Here is a 23,953-nt window from a genome sequence, read left to right as displayed (position 1 = left end):
CTCTCTCTCTCTCTCTAAACCCCCTGGTGAGAAACATTCAGTGAGTGTGGTCCCAAAGCCAAAGTTCTTTTCTGCATATGAAACCACGGACAGTTCCTTTATGATAATCCAATTAAAGCCAGACCAATTGATTGGCACAAAATCCCACAAATGACTAACACTGAAAGTGTGAGATGCCCTTGTTCTAGGAATGAAAGACTGATGGCTCCGCATAGACTATGAAGAGATGGAGAGGAGAAAAACACAGAGGAGGAGGAGGACGAGGAGTGTTTCTTTATTTCCCAGCGACAACAAGACAGAGTGAGTGATGAAAGGTTTTACTTTTTTTGGTGATAAAGGGGACGTATTTGATTTAACTTTTCAGGGCGTTGAGTGTGGGCTAATGATACTGTTACTTTGAGCACCTTGGAATACTAATGTGACTGTAATGTGTTGTCATAGCACAGAGGCACTCAATCCAGGGGTTCATGGCTGCGTTTTAGAAAAATGAGCCGCATGTCCCACAGCACTTTTCTGCTGCCTGGCTGCTGCAGATAAGTAAATCAAATGGATTTTCTCCTGCTGTGTATGCCGATTTGGTATCTGTTGGTTTAATTTAGAGGCGCATGAACAAATATGTCAAACTAAAAAGGGATTCACAGGAACACATGTTAGGTATGTCAAACTCATTAGAGTAACACACTCACAGTGGTGGAACTGCAGTGTCTGGTGTGAGCCTCAGCTGCATGAGTTCAGTCTGGATTTCAAATATATTAACCTTCTTTAATTGCTTTGCACCGCATGTCAGTAAAATGTGATGGCTGGCTAGCATAGCTTGTGTAATGTAAGGAGATATGGCACTCACGCTGTCTTGTCCACTTCCTCCCGGATCTTCTGGACTGACAGCTTGATGTTGAACTTGATGCTGTTAAGGATGTTCTTGAAATAGGTCTTCTCGTCCACGTCAAACTGCAAAACCACAGATATGAAGGGATTGGTGAGTGTTAACACCTTCACTTTACTCTATGCTAATGTCAGATAAAGAGTAGTTTGACATTTTTTGTTGCAATTGTTAGGATTGCTATTACCTCAGCGAAGGAGGTTATGTTTTCAGTTTGGTTTGTTTAATTATCCGCAAGATTACGGGAAACTACAAGCCCCATTTTTATGATTCTTGGTGGAAGGGTGTAACTTGGGAAGGGGAGGAAGAACCCATTAAATCTGGAAGCGGATCCGAATCATGGGGTGGATGCAAATATTATAAATCACTTTCGTGACCATTGCGAGATAGGCGTTGCCATGGCCGAGGTCTGTCCTCTTTCCTCCACGGTTCCCTTCTAGTTAAATGCATTTAGAAATACATTTATAAAACATGTAAGCAGAATTTTAATAGTTAAGCTAATTAATCAAGTTAATAATAATAGTGGGTGGTTTCAACTATTTAAACTAAACAATGAATCATATTTTATATGCAGATCATAGGCTTATATAAACCTGAATTTGCAAACTTTAGCTGGGAAATGACCAATATTTTCCTCTGACATGTAAAGCAGCACAAAAGAACATAATCAAGTGAATTACAAGCAAGTCAGAAGTGTATAGTAAAGTACTTCAATTACTTTACTTCAAGTACTTTCATTTTTGACAGCTAAGATGCTTGCTGCCAGGTTTTACATGTGTCTGCTTCCTTGTTGCATCATCATATTATTTAATTGAGCAGTCTCAGCAGTTTGTCTTGGGTTCATTTACCCTGGCCCATGATGTTTTTTTGCTCCATCTGAATACAATCGCCCAGGTTGCATTGCAATTTCTGATGCAAAACATTCTAGTGACAGAGAGAGAAAGGGATGCTTGAAATATGGAATTTGTTTGCATGATGTTTGGGTGCTTATGTATGGGTGAGAATGACCAGACAGCGCAGGATGAAATAGGAGGCTAACGACTCACCCCATATTCTTTATCTATGAGCTCAGGTTTCATCATGAAGTCTGGGTAGCCTGTCATCACCATCATAAACTTCAGCTGGGAGAGAAGAAGAGAGTGTAAAATGTAAGAGAAAACTGCTTGTCCAACATCACCCCACATTCACTTGTGGTAATTAACAATACCCACACACACTTGATTTTAGACACAGGCGTGGCACACACTCACTTTCACTCACTCGCACACGCACGGTCACAGGCACGTGCACGCACGCACGCACGCACACATACAGTAAGTAACTAATCAAGCAAACCCAATGTAATAGGATTACAGGGAAGCTCTTTATATTCAGCATGGCCCTCTAAAAGGATTATATCTTCAGATTGTAAAAGTATTAGAAGGGATATCTTTCAGTGCAGACCCTAAATCAGAACCACAGAGAGATCCGGATTAGGCGATCCTCACTCCTCAATGTCAAGCCCTTGATGTATTCTATCACACACTTCCATCTAACAAAGCAATCAATCAAACCCCTGGAAAGAAAGGAATTGCAAAAAAAGAATTAAATATTTTTCAAGTACTAATCAGATCTGGCAGGGAGTGGTGTTTCCGAATGCAGACGCTGAGTTAGTCTCCGAACCTTTGCTCTGGCAGCCTCCTTGGTGGTTTCATCCATCCAGTCCAGCTCCTGCAGCCGAAGGTCCAGAGAGTGCTTTATGTCCTCTACCAGCTCCTGTACCTGGAGGGAGATCAAATCATATTTAAAGAAGTTTCAAAGGCCATGAAAACACATCAGTCAGCTTCTTACTCCCTAAGCTAAAGGATTCAATTTAGACAGTATGACGTTCTGACCTTCTATGGGAGGAAATTTTAGTAACTGGACTTCTGTCAATTTTAATGGAAAATCCCTGCACTAGTGTATTCTGTTGACATTTAAAGCAAATTTTTTGTAGCCTAACCGTGTTCTTTAATATACCAGTAGTATAACTATATGACAGAAGTATTTTCTTATGACCCCACTTTTAAAAATGTGACTCAGCAACTTTAACTCTGACTACATTCTGACGTCAAATGTGCGGTCTGTGATGGCATAAGGCCTGCAGTTGTAGCAACATGCAAGTTATAATGTGAGTAAACTAACTACTAACTACTGAGAATCTCTTTTATGCTTGTTGTTTTTGTTTGTCCAACATCAATGTTTCTTTCTCGCAATGGGGTGAGGAACATTTGCGGTCAAAACTTCAAGTAACTGTTAAAGGGGACATATAATGAAAAAAAATTGTTTTCTAGAGTTCCAACCAACCCACAAACTGTGAAATAAGACAACCCAGTCAGTTTTTTTTTGTGGGCTGCAGAAAACATGATTCTAAAGGTGTTAAAAACAGAGCGTTTCAGACAGGGGCTACAATAAGCAGACAGTAGGAGAAAAATAATGTGAAACCCAAAACACAAGTATGAACTTGTAAATGAGCATAATATTTCTTCTTACGTACTGCAAACACGTCATATAAAAGACACTGGGATTAACGATAACAAGAAAGCTTGTCTTTCCCGCCCTGACTTTTGTCTCTCAGGTTCAGCTCCTGAGACTAATTAGTTCCTGATCATGCCGAGGTAAGCAGCCTCTGTAAGTCCGTCAAGGCACATACATCGCCACCTGCAACAGGTCCGGTACCTCTTGTGTTGATAATGAGGTATCCAACCTGTGCGGAAATGTCAAAATAGTACAGACTGATGTCTAAGCAATGGGACATAATCAGTGAGGACAGTACCAAGAATGCAATATGCCCACATTAGACACGCTACGGCACATTACATACAAGGATGGATTGAATGACGTTTAGATGTTGATGGGATTAGAAACCACTTCATCTGGTTGAAACTTGCCATGCTGTAGACGTGATCTTTAAAATCTCTCCTCTACTATTTATGAATCGGAAAATCTCCACAAGCTTTAAGTATTTTTGAAATGTATAAGTATCTTATAAGAAACGTATGTGGAACATTAGAATCTTTGGAACTTACATTTTGATTAAGGTGCAGTACAGAGAAAGTAATTAGCACCCAGAACGTCTCCAGTTGTGTCAGACTTGCTTTATGCTATTGTCCTGTGCCTTGGCAGCTATTTAAAAGTTTCCAAGAGAAGAAGATAGGCAGCTCAATGTAAGATAAAGTGCGTGGGGTGGACCGTGAGAGTATAAGAAGAAGAAGGTGAAAGGGAGATGATGGAGGGTTTAAAGAAAGAACATGGGGTTACAGAGGTTAGAAATCCCATTGGGAACCGTATCCCCATGTCCTAGTATGGACATCAGACTGAGATAAGAATACATGTGGGGGAGGATTAAGGTGAAAGAAAAGTGGACCAAAGGGCAGAGGTGGGGGATTAGTAGTGAATGACCTAGCAGATAGCGATATAGAACCATAAGTTGATTGAGAAGAATAGAGACAGTTTTGATGGGCATGGAGGGTATTTCCAGATCCCAGTACAGGAATCATCCAAAAATCCTTCAGCCATGTCAAAATACACAGCTGGACCCCCCAAACTGCCCCATGCAGAGCCAAAGACAGTGATGAACTTGAAAATAAAAAATAAAGAAACAATATCAGAAAATGCCATTGAAAGATGCTTTATGAGATTTGTTAACATTAACATGCATTCCCCCAGCCTGCCTATGGTCCCCCAGTGGCTAGAAATGGCGATAGGTGTAAACCAAGCCCATAAAGAGCAAGGTTACATCCCGTTTCTCTGCTCTGCCCGCCCAGAGAATTTTGCCCACCCATGAGAGAGAGAGCCATCATGGCTTTCAAACGTTCAAAGTGGCATTTGGTCAAGACCATGCAGTTCACCAGTGTTCAGTGCACCCATACCTTGGCCTTGCTCTGTGAGGAGAAGTGTTGCTGGACGAACAGGGCTCCCAGGGCCATGCCAAAGTGTTTGTTGGCCTGAGTGAGGCAGAGCCTGCCCAGCTCCAGTTGCTGCTCTGTGCCATCAATCTCTCGAGAAAACTCATGGATGGTGCTGCGGAAGGCGGTGGAAAGGTGTTCACTTAGCGCCGCCACAATGCGCCACAGCATGTAGTTATGGAGAACCCTAGGACACAGTAAAAAAAAGAAGGATAGATCAGTTACATTATCATGGATTTGGTTTGTATTTATTTAATCTTTGATTAATAATGATGATTGATTGTTTCACCCTGTAACGGCTTTGCAAAACCCATGAGACAACAGCGGAGTGACAGATGTTTTTAGATAAAAAACTAAAGGCAGTAAAAAACAAGAGTCAAGAGTTAGCTAAACATCTACTTGGATCCTTTTGGTGTCAATGTTCTCATCCAGTAATATAGATACTAATTATTTAACAGTTCAGTTTAATTAAAACACTAGAAACAGTTTCTGCTATGAAACAGCTTCTGCTATGATACCAACCCATCGAACTTGTAACTTGCTGAATGGCAGCCACTGTGGCCCCAAGAGTTGTTTAGGGATCTGGGTTTACTAAAGCAAAATAAAAAGTTCAAAAACTCACTCAGCGATGTTGGTTCAAGCATCTTTTTTAACATTAGCTACTGGTTGTGCTTTACATGGTTTGGAAGAGTCCATTTGAGTAAAGTTTAGGTTTAGGTTTTATGTTGAAGGAGATGTGGTTCTCGTGCTGAAACAGTGATAGATATGTAGAAGCAAAATCGCCTTATGAAATTACATTTTCACTTCAATGAAAGACTGTAGCACACTTCCTCTTGGGTTTTCTTTGTAAAGTAACATCCACTATCACTAACTGTAATCTTGTTCCATCTGGACTAAAGTTCTGTTTTTCCATCTGCCCCCTGAGCCACTTAAGAGTCAGAAAAGTTAGAGAGAGAAAAAAGGGAGACAGTGATCGAGAGCTGATGCTGAGTAGTCAAGATGGACCAACAGTTTTAAGAACAGCTCCCTCTAATCCAGAGTGACTCACAGCGGAGCAGCAGCAGAAGGGTGAGGAAAATGTTGAGCGGGAGGAGATAAAATTCATAATTCATTTTTGTATTCAAGCTGTGTATTCTTCCCTAGACGATGGAGTGCTGTTGTGTCCTCGTGCCCCCACTGGGTGCACACATCTACTCTGCCCCATGGGGACAAATACCCCACCATCCCACTGCGAGGCTCCATGCAGACCTCAAGGCATGCTGTTGTTGTTTTTTTTTTATTTTTCCCGTGCATGACAGATATTAAATCCAAAGGGCCTTGGCAACGGCACCCCGAAGTCTCGCCAACAAAGCACTTGTGAAGTGAATTTAATTGACGGGAAAAGGGAGCGCAAGGCAGAAGGATGGATAAATCAATGAGAGACTCAGGTGGTGTCTTTGATCATCAGTACCATCAACTAATCAGCATGTGTTACCGGTGTGACTGCTTTGCTTGACATGCTGGTTTGTGTCATTTTGTTGTCACCTGCTTGTCGCAGATATTTTGTTTATATTGTTACAATTGGACAGGTCTGGGTTTATACATTGTATGCATGTGTGTATATGTATGTGAGAGTGTATGCAGCTGCATGCATGGAAGCCATCTATATGATAATGGTAAAACCACAGCATTATATGTGTGGGAGAGATGAGTAACATTTTACTTGAAGCATCTTTGAGGAAAAGTCATGACAATAATCTCTGAGTGAAGCAGGAATGGAACATGACACAACGGGTTAACGGGTGGTATGGATTTTCAATTTTCCGATTTCTCCTGCTAATAGCACCACTGTGATATTAGATCATGTGTTGTACGTGCTCTAGCCATTCCACTTCATGCTCTGCCTGCGGGTCTGTCAAAAATAGACCTGTCTCATATTTTTGGTGGAGCAGAGCAGCGAGCCGCTTCTGGTACACTTCTGGCTGGTGGAATCACAAGCTTTGTCTAGAGTGGTTGTGATTGCTCCGCCGGCGGCAGAGCTGCCAGGAACACTGCCAAGATGCGCATGGTAGAATTTAGGGGTAACCCACGATCAATTTGTCTTGGCTCTCTGGAAACTCTCCTACAGGCTCAAATCACCCCAATCTCCCCTACATAGTCACACGTGTATATGCCAGAGTGCGCTTTGTGTTATAATGGAGTCACAGCGAAGTTAAATGAAAGGAGAGGGCCTGACGGTGAGAGCCCTGTACAGATCAAGCAGTAGGTCTTAATCAAGAGAGAACTGAGTGAAGGCTCATTAGCTAAATGGATTTTAATGGGGGTAGTTAGGGAGATGAAAAGACAGTCCCTATTGCACTGCATCAACACATTACCACAGGTAATGACCCTGTAGGTAATGGAGGAAGGAGGCACTCCTCTAGTCCAAACTTCACTGGAGTTGCAATGGGATTACAGACGGTAAGAAGAAATGTATTCATCTCATTTGTTAAATAATACAAATCACAAAAACAACACACAAGCTTTCAAACTGCAAAAACCACCAGCTCAGAGACAGAAATCTTTTTTTTTTTTTTTTTACTTGGTAGAGACTTCTACCCAAAGCACCTATATATCCATGAATGCATATATTTTCAGCTCAGGAGGCCTTGCTGGGAATCAAACCTGGACTGCTGAAAGCTATAGTGCCTTGAAACTCACTATGTGGAGAACTGCTTCATCTAAAAAAATGCTTTACAAAAAAACGTAAGTGTGTATTTTTAAAAGCAGTGGACCCAGCAGGAAGTGAATCCTAGGCCCTGTTGCACGAAAGTAGAATGGTTTTCCCTAAGGACAAGGCTTAATTTCAAACCCTTATTCACAACACGAGAACATGTTTTACAACCATATGCACAAATCACTTTAAGCTAAATCTAATTCTAAGTATCTTTCTACAATTAATGTTCATACAGAACAATCAGAACGGAACAAAATTTAGAAAAAACAGTAAGTGACTTTAATACACACTGTAAGCAAATATGTAAAACAATATTCATGTTTTTTGATTCTTCTGACAAATGACAGAACAAAAATAAAAATATTAAGAATCACTGTGGTATTCACTGTGTGATAAATTTACACTACATGTACAATATATACATACTGTATATAGGCAAAGTTATTGGTCCAGTGATGTGAGACTTATTGAGAAGGTTATGAAACCAAAGAAAGCTTTAATAAAAAACATTAGGAGTTCATATTAAGGAGAAACACAAACTATCCTCTATGAGAGAAGGACAAGCAACAAGAAAATGACATCATGAATGTAATGGTGTCTGACCAGTCTGCCAACGTATAGATCTGCAACGTATGATTATTATCAGACCGGCCCTCGCATCCTCGAAATACTACCGTCCCACCGGGAAAAGTCTAGACTCTCCCGATTGCCATTCCACATCTGGGTGCCAATGCAACCATTTCTAACCATCTAAACAACTGCTATGGTAGGGTTTAAATAAAACTTGTGACAACAATAGTGACAAGTAATGCATGTTTATAAAAATAAAGCAGAATACATTCAGATGACAACGGAATAACTGTTAACCACGTTTATTTCGGACCAGAGCGGCAGGTGATTTAACACGTGAGACTCCAGGATTAATCTTAGCCTGGCTGTTAACCTGCTCTGGACCAGGCTAGCCGCAAAGAATAAATCTCCATGGTTACTTGGTTGGGTTTAATTCAACATGCTTTCATGCAACCAAGTCAAACCTAAATTCATCCAGGATAACTTGAATATCCCGGCCTAATCCCTTATCCTGGTTTTGTGCAACAGGTCCTTAGACTGCAACTGTTGCAACAAAACACACATATATTGACACCGAAACACAACTACAAAAACACATAAAATTATAGACTCTCTTTCTAGCCCTCACATTGCTCAGAAAAAAATAACACGCCGGATTCCCACACACGCACACACCCTCGAGACTGATGGAGGGAGCGGACAGAGAGAGAGGGGTGAGCGAGGAGTGTGTGTGTGTGTGTGTGAAAGAGAGAGAGAGAGAGGCTGGTGTTGTCATTATGGTTTCCCCTTCATTGGAGGCCTGCTCATCTGGCTAATGGGATTGACTGCAGTCATTGCAGTGTGTGGGGACTGCACACACACACGCACACGCACACACGCACGCACACACACGCACATGCACACACACTGGAGGCAGAGAAAGAAGAAAAGAAAGATGGATGGATAAGAAGGATTGATGTAAAAAGGAATGAATGAAAAAAAATTGGAGGTGTGACAACTCTTGTTGGTAGACTTACCATCAATGGGAGAACATGGGGGGGGAGAGAACACTGAAGAGGAGGACTAGATGCCCATAAAGATGGAGAGTTTGTATTCTCAGTGATGGGAGGGGGGATTAAGCAATAGACAGAAAGAAAATGGGAGTACTGTGGATAGATTGAGATGTCAATACTTAGAATGAAAAAGAGAGGATCAAACAAACGATACGGAGAAGGAGAATGATGGGTAGTAAAAGGAGAGTAAGATGGATGGATGGAAAAAAGGACAAAAAGATGAAGAAGCAGGAACACAAGGAAGTCAAAAGAGAAAGAAAAGGAGAAGGTCGTCAAAAGAAGGAAAGCAGGATGGTAGATAAAAGGACGATCTATTCCTTTTTAGTCATCCATCGTGTCATTCTGAAACAACTTCTTTTTTTTATTATTATTATTAGATTATTTTTGGGGCATTTCCTGCCTTTATTATGACAGAAGAAGGCATGAAAGCGGAGAGAGATTGGGGAATGCCATGCAGCAAAGGGCCGCAGGTAGGAGTCAAACCCAGGCCCGCTGCGTCTATATTATCACAAAGCCACAAGTGGGGAAGTAACAAGTCTGTGTGTGAATGTGTGTTTCTGAATGCTTCTCTTTCTTTCTTTCTTTCTCCCTCTCCTCTGTTCACACCTTTTTCCCTTCCTCCACAGTGCAGTGTGTGGACTGGCCTCTACTGGGACGATGGGCAGCTGCAGGCAATTCCTGAATCATTCACCTGTTTCCCGTGGCTCATCAGCGCAGCTTCTTAAGCTCTGGCTTCTCTCTGTTTGGCGCCGGATTGTTCAATCATGTCACGTAGGTGACTCAACATCTAGCCAGTCTGTGTTTCCAAACTTTGAAACCTGCTTCTTGCCTTGCCTGCTTTAATGTTATCTCTTTTTGTGCTCCAAAGGAAATTAGTGTGTTCTGCTGTTTTTGACATGCCTTGCATACCTCATCATCCCTGCCCGTGTCTACTGCCTGATACGTTCACCAGTTAATAAACTGTTCTAAATCTTCGAGCTGTCATATATGTACACTGTATGTATATATAAAAAATATATATATATATACTGTATATATATACATGTGCCTGCTCTACCAACCGAGATCCCGGGCGCCCCTGAAATACAACTCACTAACAAACAGATGGAGCACCTGGCTGTCTGCTCTTTTTATTTGTCTGTCACCTTTTCACCTCTCAGAGTGCATATTCACACTGTTCCTCCAATTTAACAAGAATCCAAACTTTCCTCCTGTGTGTTTCTATATTTATACAAACGTCGGCCTTTACTGGCCTCTCCAGCTGAGTTATATCTATATTTGTGTATGTGTGTGTGTGTGTGGGTGTGTACGAGTGAGTGACAGAATCCAGCAGAGTACGAAAACGTACAAAAGAGATATTCTGTGGTCCATTAGTGGCCTTTTGAGGAATAAAACCTCCTCTCCATCTGCTCTACTGGACAATGACACAACGGGCCAACACCTCTGCGACAACCCCTGACTCCCACTGCTTGAAGATAAACTTTGTGTGTGTGTGTGTGTGTGTGTGTGTGTGTATGTGTTTGCAGAGCCAGGGCTTATACTCTCTGTGTGGTCAGATGTGCAAGAGATTTATATAAACAGACAATGCAATTCTCTGGACTTCTTTTATTTTTCCACGTCTCGAGACAACTGCATGCTTTGCTCACCAAGCTCATGCACTGGTACTGTAGAAGATATCTGCTCTCCACATCTCACATCAAGAAAATCTAGTCTACATATCAACGAGTATTCATTCAGAGGGTTTCTCCGGTCCAGTCGATTTATTGCAAGGGCACCGTTATTGCATCTGGTGCATAACGCTGCCCAAGAGGATTGTGATTGGTTTAAAGAAATGCCAATAAACCTGAGCATGTTTTTCTCCCATCCCAGAAGGTTATGTGGACTAGCCAGACCCTCCTCCGCAGCGCTTTGGAGGTGACGGACGTTTCCTCTTGCATTACCAGCAGTAAGAGTGGTTTTAGGTGAAACATGGTATGGTAAACATAGCATGTCACAGTAACATTTTCAAGCCATTTCGATTCTGTACATTTGACCATCGACATTTGATCACCAATGTGGGAAATCACATTCTACACAATTTTATTTATTTTATATAAGGTCACTTATCAAAAATTCTCAGGCAGGGCCGGGCCATATGTGTGACTAACTGTTGACATGACAAACCACTAAACCATTTTTCTGTTGAACACTAGTTGATCATTTGAACAAAGTTGAACTGAGGTATGTTTAGCTAAATAAATGAAGGATCTTTTGTAGTCACGTGCTGAAGATTCTGAAACAAGGTCAACCTAAAAACAACTGAAGAAAAATGTCAATTTAAACTTTCAGAGTGCAGCACCACAGAGAAGCACATATCAGCCACAGGTTATAACTGATTGAGTGAAAGCGTAATAAAAGGGAGAGAAGACAGGATGTCAGATAGACACAGGTGGAGGGAACAAAAAACAGCGGGAGAGAATGAGTGAAACAAAGTGTAGAATCTATTACTAAAACCATCAGGGGGGATGGATTGACAGACAACTCAAAGAGAAGATTGGTAAACAACAAGGGAAGAGACAGATAATCAACCCTGGCTTCTGTAACCTGAGGAGAAGTGAACCTGAGCTAATGGATGTGACAGTGCCGATGGTAGATGCACTTTTACAAAGGGGATTATGAATCCTTTAATGACTTGATTTTATGCGTGTTGTAGTGTTTAAAAAGTAAATTTCACAAAGGAGGGAGAGCTACAGAAGAACAGATAAAAGAGATGAGAAACAGTAGCCCCCCTCCTAGTCCACCACCAACAAAAAATGGAGTGCAAAACAGATAGAGCGAGGTTTACCCTGATGGAAGCTGAGCTAAGTCACTGCAAAAAGACCTTATATTTTGTTGTGTTGATAAATGTAAGCAGTATAAAACACTAACATATTTTAACGTGAAGAAAAAGCTTTATTTATATCCTGTAAAATTATGAAAGGAGGAATAAAAAAAGAACTTAAAGTAGGTTGTCAATTGAGAAAAAGCTTTTGTAAAAATAAAAATAAATCCCCCATTTTGCATGTTGCCAGAGTGGACATTTAAGCCATCCTGTTTTACAATATGGAAGTGATGAAAACACACCAGTTTTTTGTTGCTGAAGGGATTGCTAGCATTTATTTACAGTAGGTAACTGATTTCACACTAAAAATCGGATTTTTGTCAATGTCACTCAGTTTTGATAAAGGGACTATATTGCATTTTGAATCATTAGTTTATTCCATATCCCACACTGTATGTATCATTCATCAACACTACACCAGTCACTACAGTAAATCAATCAGAGATTGTAGCATACAACATGGCGAGTTGGTAAATCTTAAATGGTGAGATGAGGTAATAAAATTACAAACACTCAAGGTACTGTGACGTCAAGAACTGGTGAGTCATGAAATTACCAAAATGTCTGAATAGGTCATGCTGCTATACAGACGGACAGACAGACATGTTACCAGTCTCAGACATAAATGACAAGCAAGTAATCCACTTGCCAGTCATCCAGCCAGTCAGCTATGCATGAGGGCTCTGTGCTGTTGTGTATTTGTGTAGAGCACAGTGACTATTGGCGAGCTGTCAGTTGCTGTGACACACATCCTGACGTGCAGCAGCCTCTAAGGCCTCCCCTGGAGTCTGTCAAGAAGACGAAGGGGAAAGAAAGTGTATGTGTGTGTGTGTGTGTTTGTGTTTGTGTGTGTGTGTGTCCTTGTGCGTCTGAAAGGTGTGGGTGTAGATCAATAATAATCAGCTGCAGTAGAACTGGAAGTTCACCCAACAGAGACTCACCGCAAACACACACACACACACACACACACACACACACACAAATACAAACACAATCATACACACCAAAACAACCTCAAACAAAAGCGCTTACTCACACCCAAAAGTACCAACTCAAAAATTCCTGCATCTAATTTCATCGATTTTCCGTTCACCTCAGCACCCCCATCTTTCTCTCCCCGCTACACATCCTCAACCCCCACCGAGCCCCCGTCCTCTCTTTCTTTACCTCTTCGAAGTGTTCTTGATGATGTCAGAGACTTTTTGTATGTAATCAGTGGCGAGCACCACAATTTCTTCGTCTTCTGAGAAGTTGTCGTGGAAAATTCTGTCCAGCAAGCGTTTCCAGTGAAGCTATGTCGAGAAGAGGAATCATGTCATTTTAGTTTAGGTAGAGAATACATTCCCCCCCATTTTATGTTATATTGAACAGTTATTAAACATATATATGTGAAAATAAGGGTCTTATCTTTTTTTACTTTTCTCTAATCTTTAAGTGTCAGTGCTTGGCGCGCGCACACACACACAGACACACACACACACACACACACAAACAACCAAACAAACAAACACACGCACATGCACACGCACAGACACACTCACACACACACACACACACACACACACACACTCCTTAAAATGCTCAGTTCAAGTTCAAATCTTAATCCATCAAGTTTGCTTCAACCCAAAAAGCAAGGCAAACACACATAGTTGTAATTGATGGGTATGTACATGTGCTGTGTGTGTGCTGTGTGTGTGTGTGTGTGTGTGTGTGTGTGTGTGTGTGTGTGTGTGGGTGTGTGTGTGTGTGTTTGTGTGTGTGCGCCACACTCACACTGGGAGCGATGCGCTGTAGCTGCCTGAGGGTGATGCGGTTATACATGGTGCTGATGTCCTTTCTTTGGTCATCATATTCTGACACAGTGATCTGGAGAGAGAGGAGATTTTACTAAACACTGCACACACTGAGTACACACAGACAGACAGACAGACAGACACACATACAGACAAACAGACACAGACAGACACACACACACACGCACACATGTTCAATCAGCTCACATTGGCCAGACGCATCTCCAGCTGTATAATTTCCTTGGACTTCTGCGTTGCGTTGTGAGCTCCCAGCATGCTCAGCAAGCGCTCCATCAGGGCCTTGTATGCCGCCAGGATCTGAGAGGCACAACAACATCAGCGCTAATAGACAGGAGGATCTGCTACATCATCAGTAAAGGCCGGTGGCAGGGGTGACATGTGGCAAAGTGGACAGGATAACAAAAGCACAGCGGGCGACAGAAGAAAACAGGTGGATTGATGGAGAGACAGACGAGTCAGTCGGACAGATGGAGGAGGAGAGGAGTTAATGAGGGAAAAGAAGGATTAAGGAAAGAAAGGGGGAAAATAAGGCAGTAGTAAGGGGGGAAGGAATAGAAAGGGGCAAAATGGACAACTATGAGGTAAAGAAAGGAAAAAATGAAAGAAGGAGGGAGACAAGTTTGAAGGAAGAGGAGAGGTAGACTGGGGATGGAGGCAAACAGGAAGTAGGGGTGTTGGATAGCATAAACGTTTGACTAAAAGGGGAAAAAAAAGAGAGAAGGGAGGGAGGAAGAAAAGGGGAGATTGAAGGATGGGGGTGACGACAGAGAGAAGGAGATGATTGAATGGCATAGGGGATGAAGAAGCATGTTAACCTTCACACTGTCCTCGTCCTGTCCCAGGTAAAGGGTCCTCTCAGGCAGGGTGAGCCCCTCCTGGTCCACCTGCAGAAACAGACGCACACATACAGTCAGCAGCTCACGCAGAAATCACATTAAATCTGGAATGTAGTCGTGTGTGTGTGTGTGTGTGTGTGTGTGTGTGTGTGTGTGTGTGTTTGCTAAGCCCTCAACAGATGCACATTCAAAGGATTTTAGTACAAGCCATTTAACACACTGTATGCTTAGCATGAATTATTTATAACATTTAATATATAATGTCCACCTGTAGAGTCATTGTTTTTGTCGAACTGCAATCTATCTTTTATTAAATCTCAGATATTAGCCAACTTATTTTACTCAATTTTGAATTTTTAAGAGAAACTGAAGTATTTCTTTTTTTGGGCTACTCCTACTTCTTAAGCCAAACAATCCACTCTGAAAAAGTGGATTGTCTGAAGATGTATTCTCACAAAGCTAAGAAAGGGGGTGTTTGTCCTAGCTCATGAGAAACTACCATTAAGGAGATACATGTTTTTCAAAGGCCAGCGCCAGTATCGATGTTTCCCCTGGTATGAGTTATATGATATGTTTGGGTTATTATAATTTATTCTCAAACTGTGCATCCGATCAGATGATACAAATTTTAAGCTGTTGGTCTATAACAACTGAAAATAAACTTTTACTGACGGTTAAAATATTGTATCTATAATAGAAAATTCAAGTTTCACTCACTAGCTTTTTCTGTAGCTTTCATCCATATCTTACGGAACTTGCTCTGGTGTCATTGTTGCATCATTGCTGAAGAGGGTTTTTTGAAATACAATCAAAAGCCCCGGAAAAAAACCAGCAAGTGAACCTTGGGTTTGGAATATCTTATCACAGATGTGTGCTCACAGTCATGCTCAAGTTTAATTACTTTATGGAGCTGATACTGTAATGCACCTAAAGTAATGTCATCAGTGTCCTGTGATTGGGCTTTTTTCTAATGATTTTCCACCTGACAAGCAGTTAATGACACACACACATGGCCTTACAAACACATGCATCATGCTTTCACAAACATACACGGTTCCACACAATCCTTCTTCTCACCCTGATTGCATTTCTGGAGGAGTTTTTGTCGTCCACATTGACAGTGAGGGAGAAGAAGACGGCGGTGCTGTACACCCCCTGTGTCCTGTACAGGAGCTCATTAAAGTCCAGCCTCTGCGGGGCGCCCTCTCTCTCCCACCCAGCAGCACCGGGAGGAGCCCCCACCAGGTCCCACCCCCCACAGCTGTCTATCACCTCCGTCATGGGGTCAGAGCCCAGCTTGTCGATCTCCTGGATGTTGATGCAGGATCGATAGAACTCCTTGACCTTGCGCTCTGCTGAGTCTGGGCCACGCCTTCGTATTGGCTCCAGTAAGAGGCGCTGTAGTTTCTCCTCATTGTGCTCCCCTATTGCGGTGATGATGCCGTAGCTGAGCTTGTCCTCAGGGATGCCGTGGCGCCTCAGCCAGCCACCACAGGCAAAGGAGTAAAAGTCCTGGCAGGGTTGGATGGTTGGGTCAATATTGGCCTGAATGAAGCGCGCGGCCCGCAGCAGAGAGCGTTTGCGTTGACAGTCCTGTCGGCACTGTGGATCCTGCTGGGCGTCCAGGGAAATATACTTGAGTGCCAGCATGCTGCCCAAGATAACGCACATGCCCGCAGCAAAGACCAGTGCAGAGAGGAGGCAGATCTCCCTTCGGCTCCATCGAGGAAGCCCTCTGCTGCTGCTGGTGCTGCTCAGATCTTTGTTTCGTCCGTTTGACATGGTCCCTCCCCTGCCTCGCCCCATATGACGGTCCAGGCTTCCCCCCAGGTGAAGGGTCATGCCATTGCTGAGGATGTCACTGCTATAACGACCACCGTATTTCACTTCCTGAAACTCATCATAGTGGGCTGTTAGTGAGTATGTCTTCTCCATGGCAATGGACTGTCACCAGGTTAGAAGTAGGTTCAGGGCGTAAAGAGAGAAGGTGATGAAAGAGGAGTTCTTTTTTATGTTTAGTGTATAGCCACAACTACTCCTGCTGAGACAAAAGGGAGAACTCCACCACAGGGCAAAATACTACAAAGTTATTTCAAAATCCTGTCGGCCCTCTTTAGGCAAAGTCCCCTTTATTATTTTCAAATCAGAAGCCGTCAGAGCGAGGGGCTCCCATTGTGTATGAGGAATCTCATGGGTCCTGCTCTCTCTCTCATCCTCTTTCTCTCTGCTCTCCTTCCATTTGTTCTCCTCTCTTCCTCCTCTCCAGCCAGATCCAGGTGACCTGTCGATAAAAATAGAAATGAGATAGGGGAAGGGTGTAAGTCGAGAGAGACAGCGAGAGATAGGAAATTGAATCCATGATTACCACAGCAGAAAATGACAAAATAGTATCTTTTTGGGCACATTTTCCCCACTTTGTCTTGTCCTGTTGTTTGTCGGCTAAAGCTGTTGAATTGATTGCTGATAGTCATCCCGCGGAGAGACAATGTCTCTGGGTGACTCACGGCTTTGGAAGGATCAATGGAGGCAGGAGCAGAGAGTTGAGCATCATCAGCTGGGCACGGAGAGGTGTGGCAATCACCATAACTTAGCTTGTGTCAGTCCAAATTGATGTAAAACTTTATATTATTACAGAAGGATAGGGATAATTTATGTCCTCTGCCTAACCAAACTAGAGAAACACCCACACCCACAGACACACAGACACACACATACACACAACAAACAGAGGGCATCAGCTGATGTAGAAGGTTTTAAAGCAATAAAAAGCTATCACATTACAAGCAACTGCCATACATCTCAAAGTGTTTTCATTTATACTGATGATAAATATATTTAAACACAAAGACTTCCAATACACTGGATTCATAGCATGTGTATGCATCAATGTCATGCGGCAAAAACAACCAGTGTGTTTGTGTGTGTGTGTGTGTGTGTGTGTGTGTGTGTGTGTGCGTGCGCATGTGTGTTTGTGCTTCAGTGGCTAGATACAGTGAACTTGCTGAAAGCTGTGAAGGCGATCTGTGAAAATTGATCCCTGTTATCTCCTCTGAGAATAGCAAACTTCAGCACTGATGTCTTTAACAAGCCTCCCTCGCCTTGTGGTACTGCAGTTTGTAGATAAGAAAAAAAGAACAAGAAAGAAAGAAGCAAAGAGAGAAAAGAAATAAATAAAATGTTTACTGTTTAGGCTACAGGTAAACAGAGAGATAAGTAGTGTGTATCTCATCCTGTGAGAGTTGGTAGTACAAATAATGAGGTAACGGCAAATGGGTGATGAGTGCTTTATTCCGTTTTAGGGGGGAAAGGGAAGGATGACAGAAAGAATAAAAGGAGAATAGTGCTCGGCTGTAGAGATAAAATTGACTATCATTGCAGAGATTTGGTGTTCCTGGTGGCAATAACACTCGACTGTGTTTGTTTGTGGGAAGCCAACTAAGGGTTCTCCTTGCAACAGCTCTAGAAAAAATGTTCAAATTGAATAATTCTGAATTGTATGATTTACGTTCAGTGGCAATGCAGGAAGTTGTGAGGCCCTCACATAGCAAAGTAGAAAGGAAAGCCTGAATTAAACCTCCTATGTAGCTGCAGGGTTGGTATGACATAAATTCCATCATCTGATCTGCAAGGGTACGCATTTCCAAAACTTAAGGATACCAAGAAAGATCCGCACATCATTTCCGCAAACAATCAACGGGGTATGAACTGAAGGTGCCTTTCCGTTCTTTCAACAGCTCATTCCAAATCCACAATAGTCAGAAAATATACTGAAAGGCTATTTGTCCAACAGACCCTTGTCCCGAAAACAAACGGGCATTGTTTCAAGGGGCTATTTCTCTGATGACACTCTCCCAAACAGAAGCACATGGCAAATTTTAAGCAGAAGGACTTCTTTGGACCTTCCTCCTAAGGCAAAAGCAGAACTTCCCAAACTCTGCATCTGATTAGCTTACCCTATTCTAAACTTTACTGGTCTTTTTTGTCATGCCTAAAAATAGCCAACCTAGCCAACAAAGACAACAAGTACAAGTTAATCAGAGGTGTAGTAGGGCGGGTCAAAATCTAGCACCTTTTGCCAAGATTATGCTGAGTAACAACAGCAGGTGAAGCTATGAGTCAGTTTAAATGCGCTGGGAGTTTGAGTAGAGACTGAAAAGCCAGTGACAGCCTCTTTGGACAAAAAGATGACTATGTCTTGTATAGCTAAACAAAACAAACATATGATTTCTTTATGCAAATATGATTTAAAATAAAACTTGATTGGCTTTATGGAAAAAAAGGGAAAATCCCTATCTATGTAGATGGAAAACTAACATTATTCACACAAATGAATGCAAAACATCATGTAATGCAAAACATCATGTAATCAAAAAACATCAAATAATATTTTTTGCAGCAGTTCTCCTGAACACAGGAAATGTGATTTACAGAGCAGATATACAAAAAAAAAGAATTTCTTAAGAGTCTGCTAATTGGTTTACAGAAATGAACCAGTGGCTGCCTAAACCGGTAGAAGAAAAACTAAAAAATTGCAAGTATTCATACAACAAAGGTCAAAAAGAGTATAAAGTATACACAATGTGGAGTTAAAGAGCCAAAACTGCCACACACATTGGCATGGTCTTTTAGTGTGCAGGTAAGAGTTGTGGATGCGTGTTCAATGCGTCCAAATAGCATGCTCTTTAACCTGCAAGTGTTTTAGTTGCCTAAGCATCCTGTGGTGTACTGGTCATTGTATAATTAAATGCAGGATAGAAGAACCTGTTGGCATTCAGTTGTCATTGCCAGTAATTTTCTGGGTTTTGCAGAATCATCCAATATCATCATTCTGTGTGGGGATAGAGTTGCCTTGTCACTGTACTAGTGACCTCTGTTGTTTGGTCTGGATGCTTGCACAGTGGAAAGAGGAAATAGAGAGGACAGGGGGACCTCCTGCTACTCAAACAAAAGTTACACCCTTGAGTAGCAGTGATAACAAGTGCAGAGGGGACTGGGTATTCCATCGTGAATGGGGGAGAGGGTGGGGGGTGTTGTGTCTCTGTGCGGTGTCATTATCAATTCGACGTATCATCCATCAATCCTCTGCCTTGTTACACACACACACACAATTAGAAACATGCATCTATGGAATTGATTCCGGTCACTATGAGCACATACTCTTATGATTTCTTATAATGTGTATATATTCTGTACATTACTATATATAGTAAATGTTACTGAATTGCTGATTAAAATGTTTGTATTTTATCTTTGCAAACTGTCTCCCCATGCAACCTGTCTCCATCTCTCTTTTGAATGCAGGTGCATTTCACATAATGTCACAACTCCTTAAGCATTATAATAAATTATGATGCATGCATGCACACACACTCTGAATGGACACCCAGCGAACGGCTAATGGATTGGATGTTGTGGGTACCATCACAGGGAGAGGCATGCGTGATGAATAGCTATTTACCAAACATGACAGGTCCTAATATCTTAGAGTTATACTAATACTGCTGCACACAAGCACACACGCACGCATGCACGCACACACACACACACACACACACACACACAAACACACACACACACACACACACACACACACAGAGCACATAACACATGCACAAAACACACTCTGGTGATACACAGCCCCTTGTCAGTCGTCAAGCGTTTACCATACATCCTACCAGCAACAGACAGTGTCTTATTTATTTATATAGCACGGGATCTCCACGTGCGGTCCATGGACCTTTAGGGGTCCTGCTGAGGGCCCCAAATGGACAGAAACTTCTATTAAATCCAAATGAACCACAAGATCTCCAAAGAGTAACACAACATTACTTTTTTGAGTAAATTACATGTACAGTCACTTTAATACACAACAGAAATTATTTTCCAGAGAAAAAAACAGCATTTTTGCCTTAGACCCCCAAAACATCTGTGAAAATTCAACATTTCCTGGGACACTCTTCCCCTGAACAGTATAGACGTTTAAACGTTAATTAAAATATGAAATATATGAATTTAGAGGTTTTATCTAGGCATTAAAACATCTGAAAAGCATCAATTTATAATGTATACTCTTTTTGAACTCCAATGGGGAAATTACAATTTACACTCTGTTGTTATTACCCACTACACACAGGCCTGAAATACACACACATGCTTAGGTCCCATACATGCACTAATGGAGAGATATCAGAGTGAGTGGGCCGTAAGCGATTGGTGCCTTGCTCAGGAGCACCTTGGCAGTGCCCAGGAGGTGACTGGCATCTCTCCAGCTACCTGTCCACACTCCCTACTTTGACCCAAACGGGCACTTGAACCAGTGACCCTCCGGTTCCCAACCCAACTCCCTACAGACTGAGCTACCGCCACCCCTATAGGGGACATAGAGGAACACTGGGCCAGCCATAGCGCTGTGAGGGGAATTTTTGAAGGAGGCACGTGAAACAAACTGCACACTTTGAAGGCTGGGTTGACCTTTCTCTTGCTTCTTTAACCACTAACAGTAAATCCGCAGAGAAGATCAATGGGTAATCAATAAGCGGAGGACTCGAAAGTGAAAGTTATCATCACTGTTTTGTGCAGATTTATCATAGTTCTCCATGCTAAAATGTAGGCGGTCCAATGGATAATCAGCTGTGCACAATGGCTTTATATAACTGTGCAAGGTAGCAGTAGTTTGATTTATTCAGTAAAATTATAAGTGAAAATGAATATTTAACTGGTTACATTTGTTTAAAAATTCCTTGAAAGTTCCTTCTCATTGCATATGAAAGCTATCGGAAGGAGCTGTACTTAATTATCGCCACAAACTTTCAGCACTTTACCGGATTTAGTGCTTTGGGACTCAAAACATCAACACAAATTTTTCCCATGGTCTGGGAAAGCACTCAGATTTGTTACTAGTAGGATGGAAAGTCACCTGAAGTCAATATTGTCTAGCAACATAGTTGCAAAGTTGCCAAGGATTGCTGGAGGGCACATTAAAAAAGCCATAAAAGGTAGCCGTTAATACAAATTCTGTCCGTTTAATTTACTTGTTGAATCAGTAGTAACAAAAACAAGTTACACCTTCAGGTCTGTAACCAAATATGTAACCAGCTGCTCAACCCTCACCATGCATCTCCTGCAGTTTATGCACAGGAGGCATTTAGCAACTGATCTTTCTCAAAACTTATCACAACAACATATATTATACTATTATACTTTCCAGTCTAATTTACAACTCAAACATTAACATACTTTCACTGAGAGCAAACTCCATTTTCTCTGCTGCAGTTTGTGAAGATATTTGGTGGAAGCCAGAAATAAAGGCTAAGCGGGAAACTCTGCTACTTTTATCTTCTCTCAGGCGAGTTACGTCACCTGAAAGCCTTCTATAAATGGTTTATTATCCCTTAATCAAAGTGGTCACAGAGCCTGCCCCAAAAGCTGTACGGCATTTAGAGGGTTCAGCGTGGGAGTCAGCTCCCTCGAGCCTTATCATCGGTCGCCAGAGGCTGCAGTAGAGTGCTACGGTGCGTTTGTATGGGACACAGATTTGGACACACAGCTCGAGGGTTCTAGATACTCCTTTTGCCGTTGCAAAACCCCCTTTGTGGTGCATGAAATGTCCCCATCAGCATTATTTAAACAACCTAATTTAAGAAGCACAATAGGCTCTTTGTCTATTTTATTATTAAAACAGAAGTTGAAAGAAAGAAGTAAGTCATTCTAAAGAACAATTAGACTTAAGTACCCTTGAAGAACTCTCTCTCCTTCACTTCCTTCACTCTATCTCTCCACACAGACAGACACACACCCACACACACACACACACATACACACACACACAGACACACACACACACATAAAGGTATATGACATTGACATACTGCAACTCTATTTTAACCTTAATGACTCTTCAAACACCTTATTTTATTGAGCAGTATGCCAAACTAGGATTTAAATATTGGGATTTTAAACATTTAACGTGTATATATAGGCGAATCTTTAGCCTCCAGCGATATTGCGGTATTAGTATCTACTCATATCAGAAGTTTTTACCCCGCTGAATTGTGCATTTCTGAAGACGTACACTTTCGGTTGAAACATGGATAGTAAGATTTAAGTTCAATCAATAAGTGAATTGCACAGGTGTTGAACGGAGTTATGTATCAGGGAGGAAACATGTCACTAGAAGTGCACAGAGCGTTTAAAAGTGCTACAAAAGTGCATGTGTCACATAGAGAGTGACTGTTATGATTTCCAACTTTTGGGGCGAAGCAAAAACTCGGCGCGTAAAGACGCAGACCAGACTGCTGCTGCTAGTGTGTCACAAAAGAAAAGAAAACCCAAATTGTGAGCACAAAACCGCCAGTCCTTACTTTAGCCCTTTATAAAGTTTTTGCTGATGATGAATTCCAATGGCGTTAGATCCATTTTATTTTTTGGCAAATCTTCAACAAAGACTCAAACAACATGCAAACGGTAACATAGAGTAGAAAATGAATGATAAAACACACATAAATCCGCAGTTATTTCTTCTATAAAAATTAGATACAGTCAATCAAGACTCAATTAAAGTAATTTCCAGACCGACAGACAGATCCAATTGAATAATTCTTTCTTTTTTTAGTGCTTTACAACTTGCCGACAGGCGCATCTTATTACAGACCATCAAACTTCTAGACCCGTTCATGGAGACCGTGAGGAAAACACCAAGTGCGTAAAAAATAAGTGGATGTCTCATCAACCTGTCGGCTGCTAAAACGTGACTTTCAAGTTAATCTGTTGCAGTTTTTCCTTTATCATCGCTCTCCATAACCAACATGACCAGACGTGGATTTAGGCTACCATAGCCCAATTGCCTGCCGTGCCATACCCTGATAGTGTAGCCTACACTGGCTAGTGGAAGACCCGCTTAAGAGGTGTGGATAGACCCAGAGCGATGGAAACTTGTACAAAAAGACCATACCTGTGGGGATTAAATCAAAATCCCCGACGGGAAGGTAAAAGTGCGGACATTCACTCCACTGAAAATCCGACTGGATTATCCTGTCCCCCTCCTGAGATCGGCACACACCGGGTCCCGAACCTCTCTCTGCCGCTGCTGCAGCTCACAGCCTCCGATGTATGGAGGAGAGAGAGCGAGAGAAAGAGAGAGAGAGAGGGGGGGGGGGGGGGGGGGGGGGGGGGGGATCCTTAATCATTGAGGTATAACACACACACACACAAACACACACACATACACACACACACACACACACACAGTCACACAAGTAAAACAGATGTTAATCCTTTTTATTATTCCCTTTCCTTGGTTGTATTTTTAAATATTTTGTAAT

General features: G+C 42.0%; 1 protein-coding gene across 1 annotated transcript in view; it reads right to left on the bottom strand.

Annotated features, from left to right (window-relative positions):
- The window catches only part of LOC117941702 (endothelin-converting enzyme-like 1), a 35,078-nt gene extending 11,342 nt beyond the window's left edge, over positions 1-23,736 (bottom strand). The window contains exons 1-10 of the mRNA XM_034866719.1: positions 23,584-23,736; positions 15,711-16,914; positions 14,613-14,681; positions 13,984-14,094; positions 13,757-13,849; positions 13,151-13,275; positions 4,771-4,993; positions 2,543-2,641; positions 1,927-2,001; positions 845-948 (exon numbers count right to left, since the gene is read on the bottom strand). Of these exons, the coding sequence (XP_034722610.1) occupies positions 845-948; positions 1,927-2,001; positions 2,543-2,641; positions 4,771-4,993; positions 13,151-13,275; positions 13,757-13,849; positions 13,984-14,094; positions 14,613-14,681; positions 15,711-16,568 (1,757 nt within the window). The 5' untranslated portion in view covers positions 16,569-16,914; positions 23,584-23,736. The remainder of the gene's footprint in view (positions 1-844; positions 949-1,926; positions 2,002-2,542; positions 2,642-4,770; positions 4,994-13,150; positions 13,276-13,756; positions 13,850-13,983; positions 14,095-14,612; positions 14,682-15,710; positions 16,915-23,583) is intronic.
- Positions 23,737-23,953: the final 217 nt, after the last annotated feature.

The sequence above is a fragment of the Etheostoma cragini genome, chromosome 3 (genome assembly GCF_013103735.1).
Source record: "Etheostoma cragini isolate CJK2018 chromosome 3, CSU_Ecrag_1.0, whole genome shotgun sequence".
Taxonomy (NCBI): domain Eukaryota; kingdom Metazoa; phylum Chordata; class Actinopteri; order Perciformes; family Percidae; genus Etheostoma; species Etheostoma cragini.
This window is presented reverse-complemented; position numbering and strand designations above follow the sequence as displayed.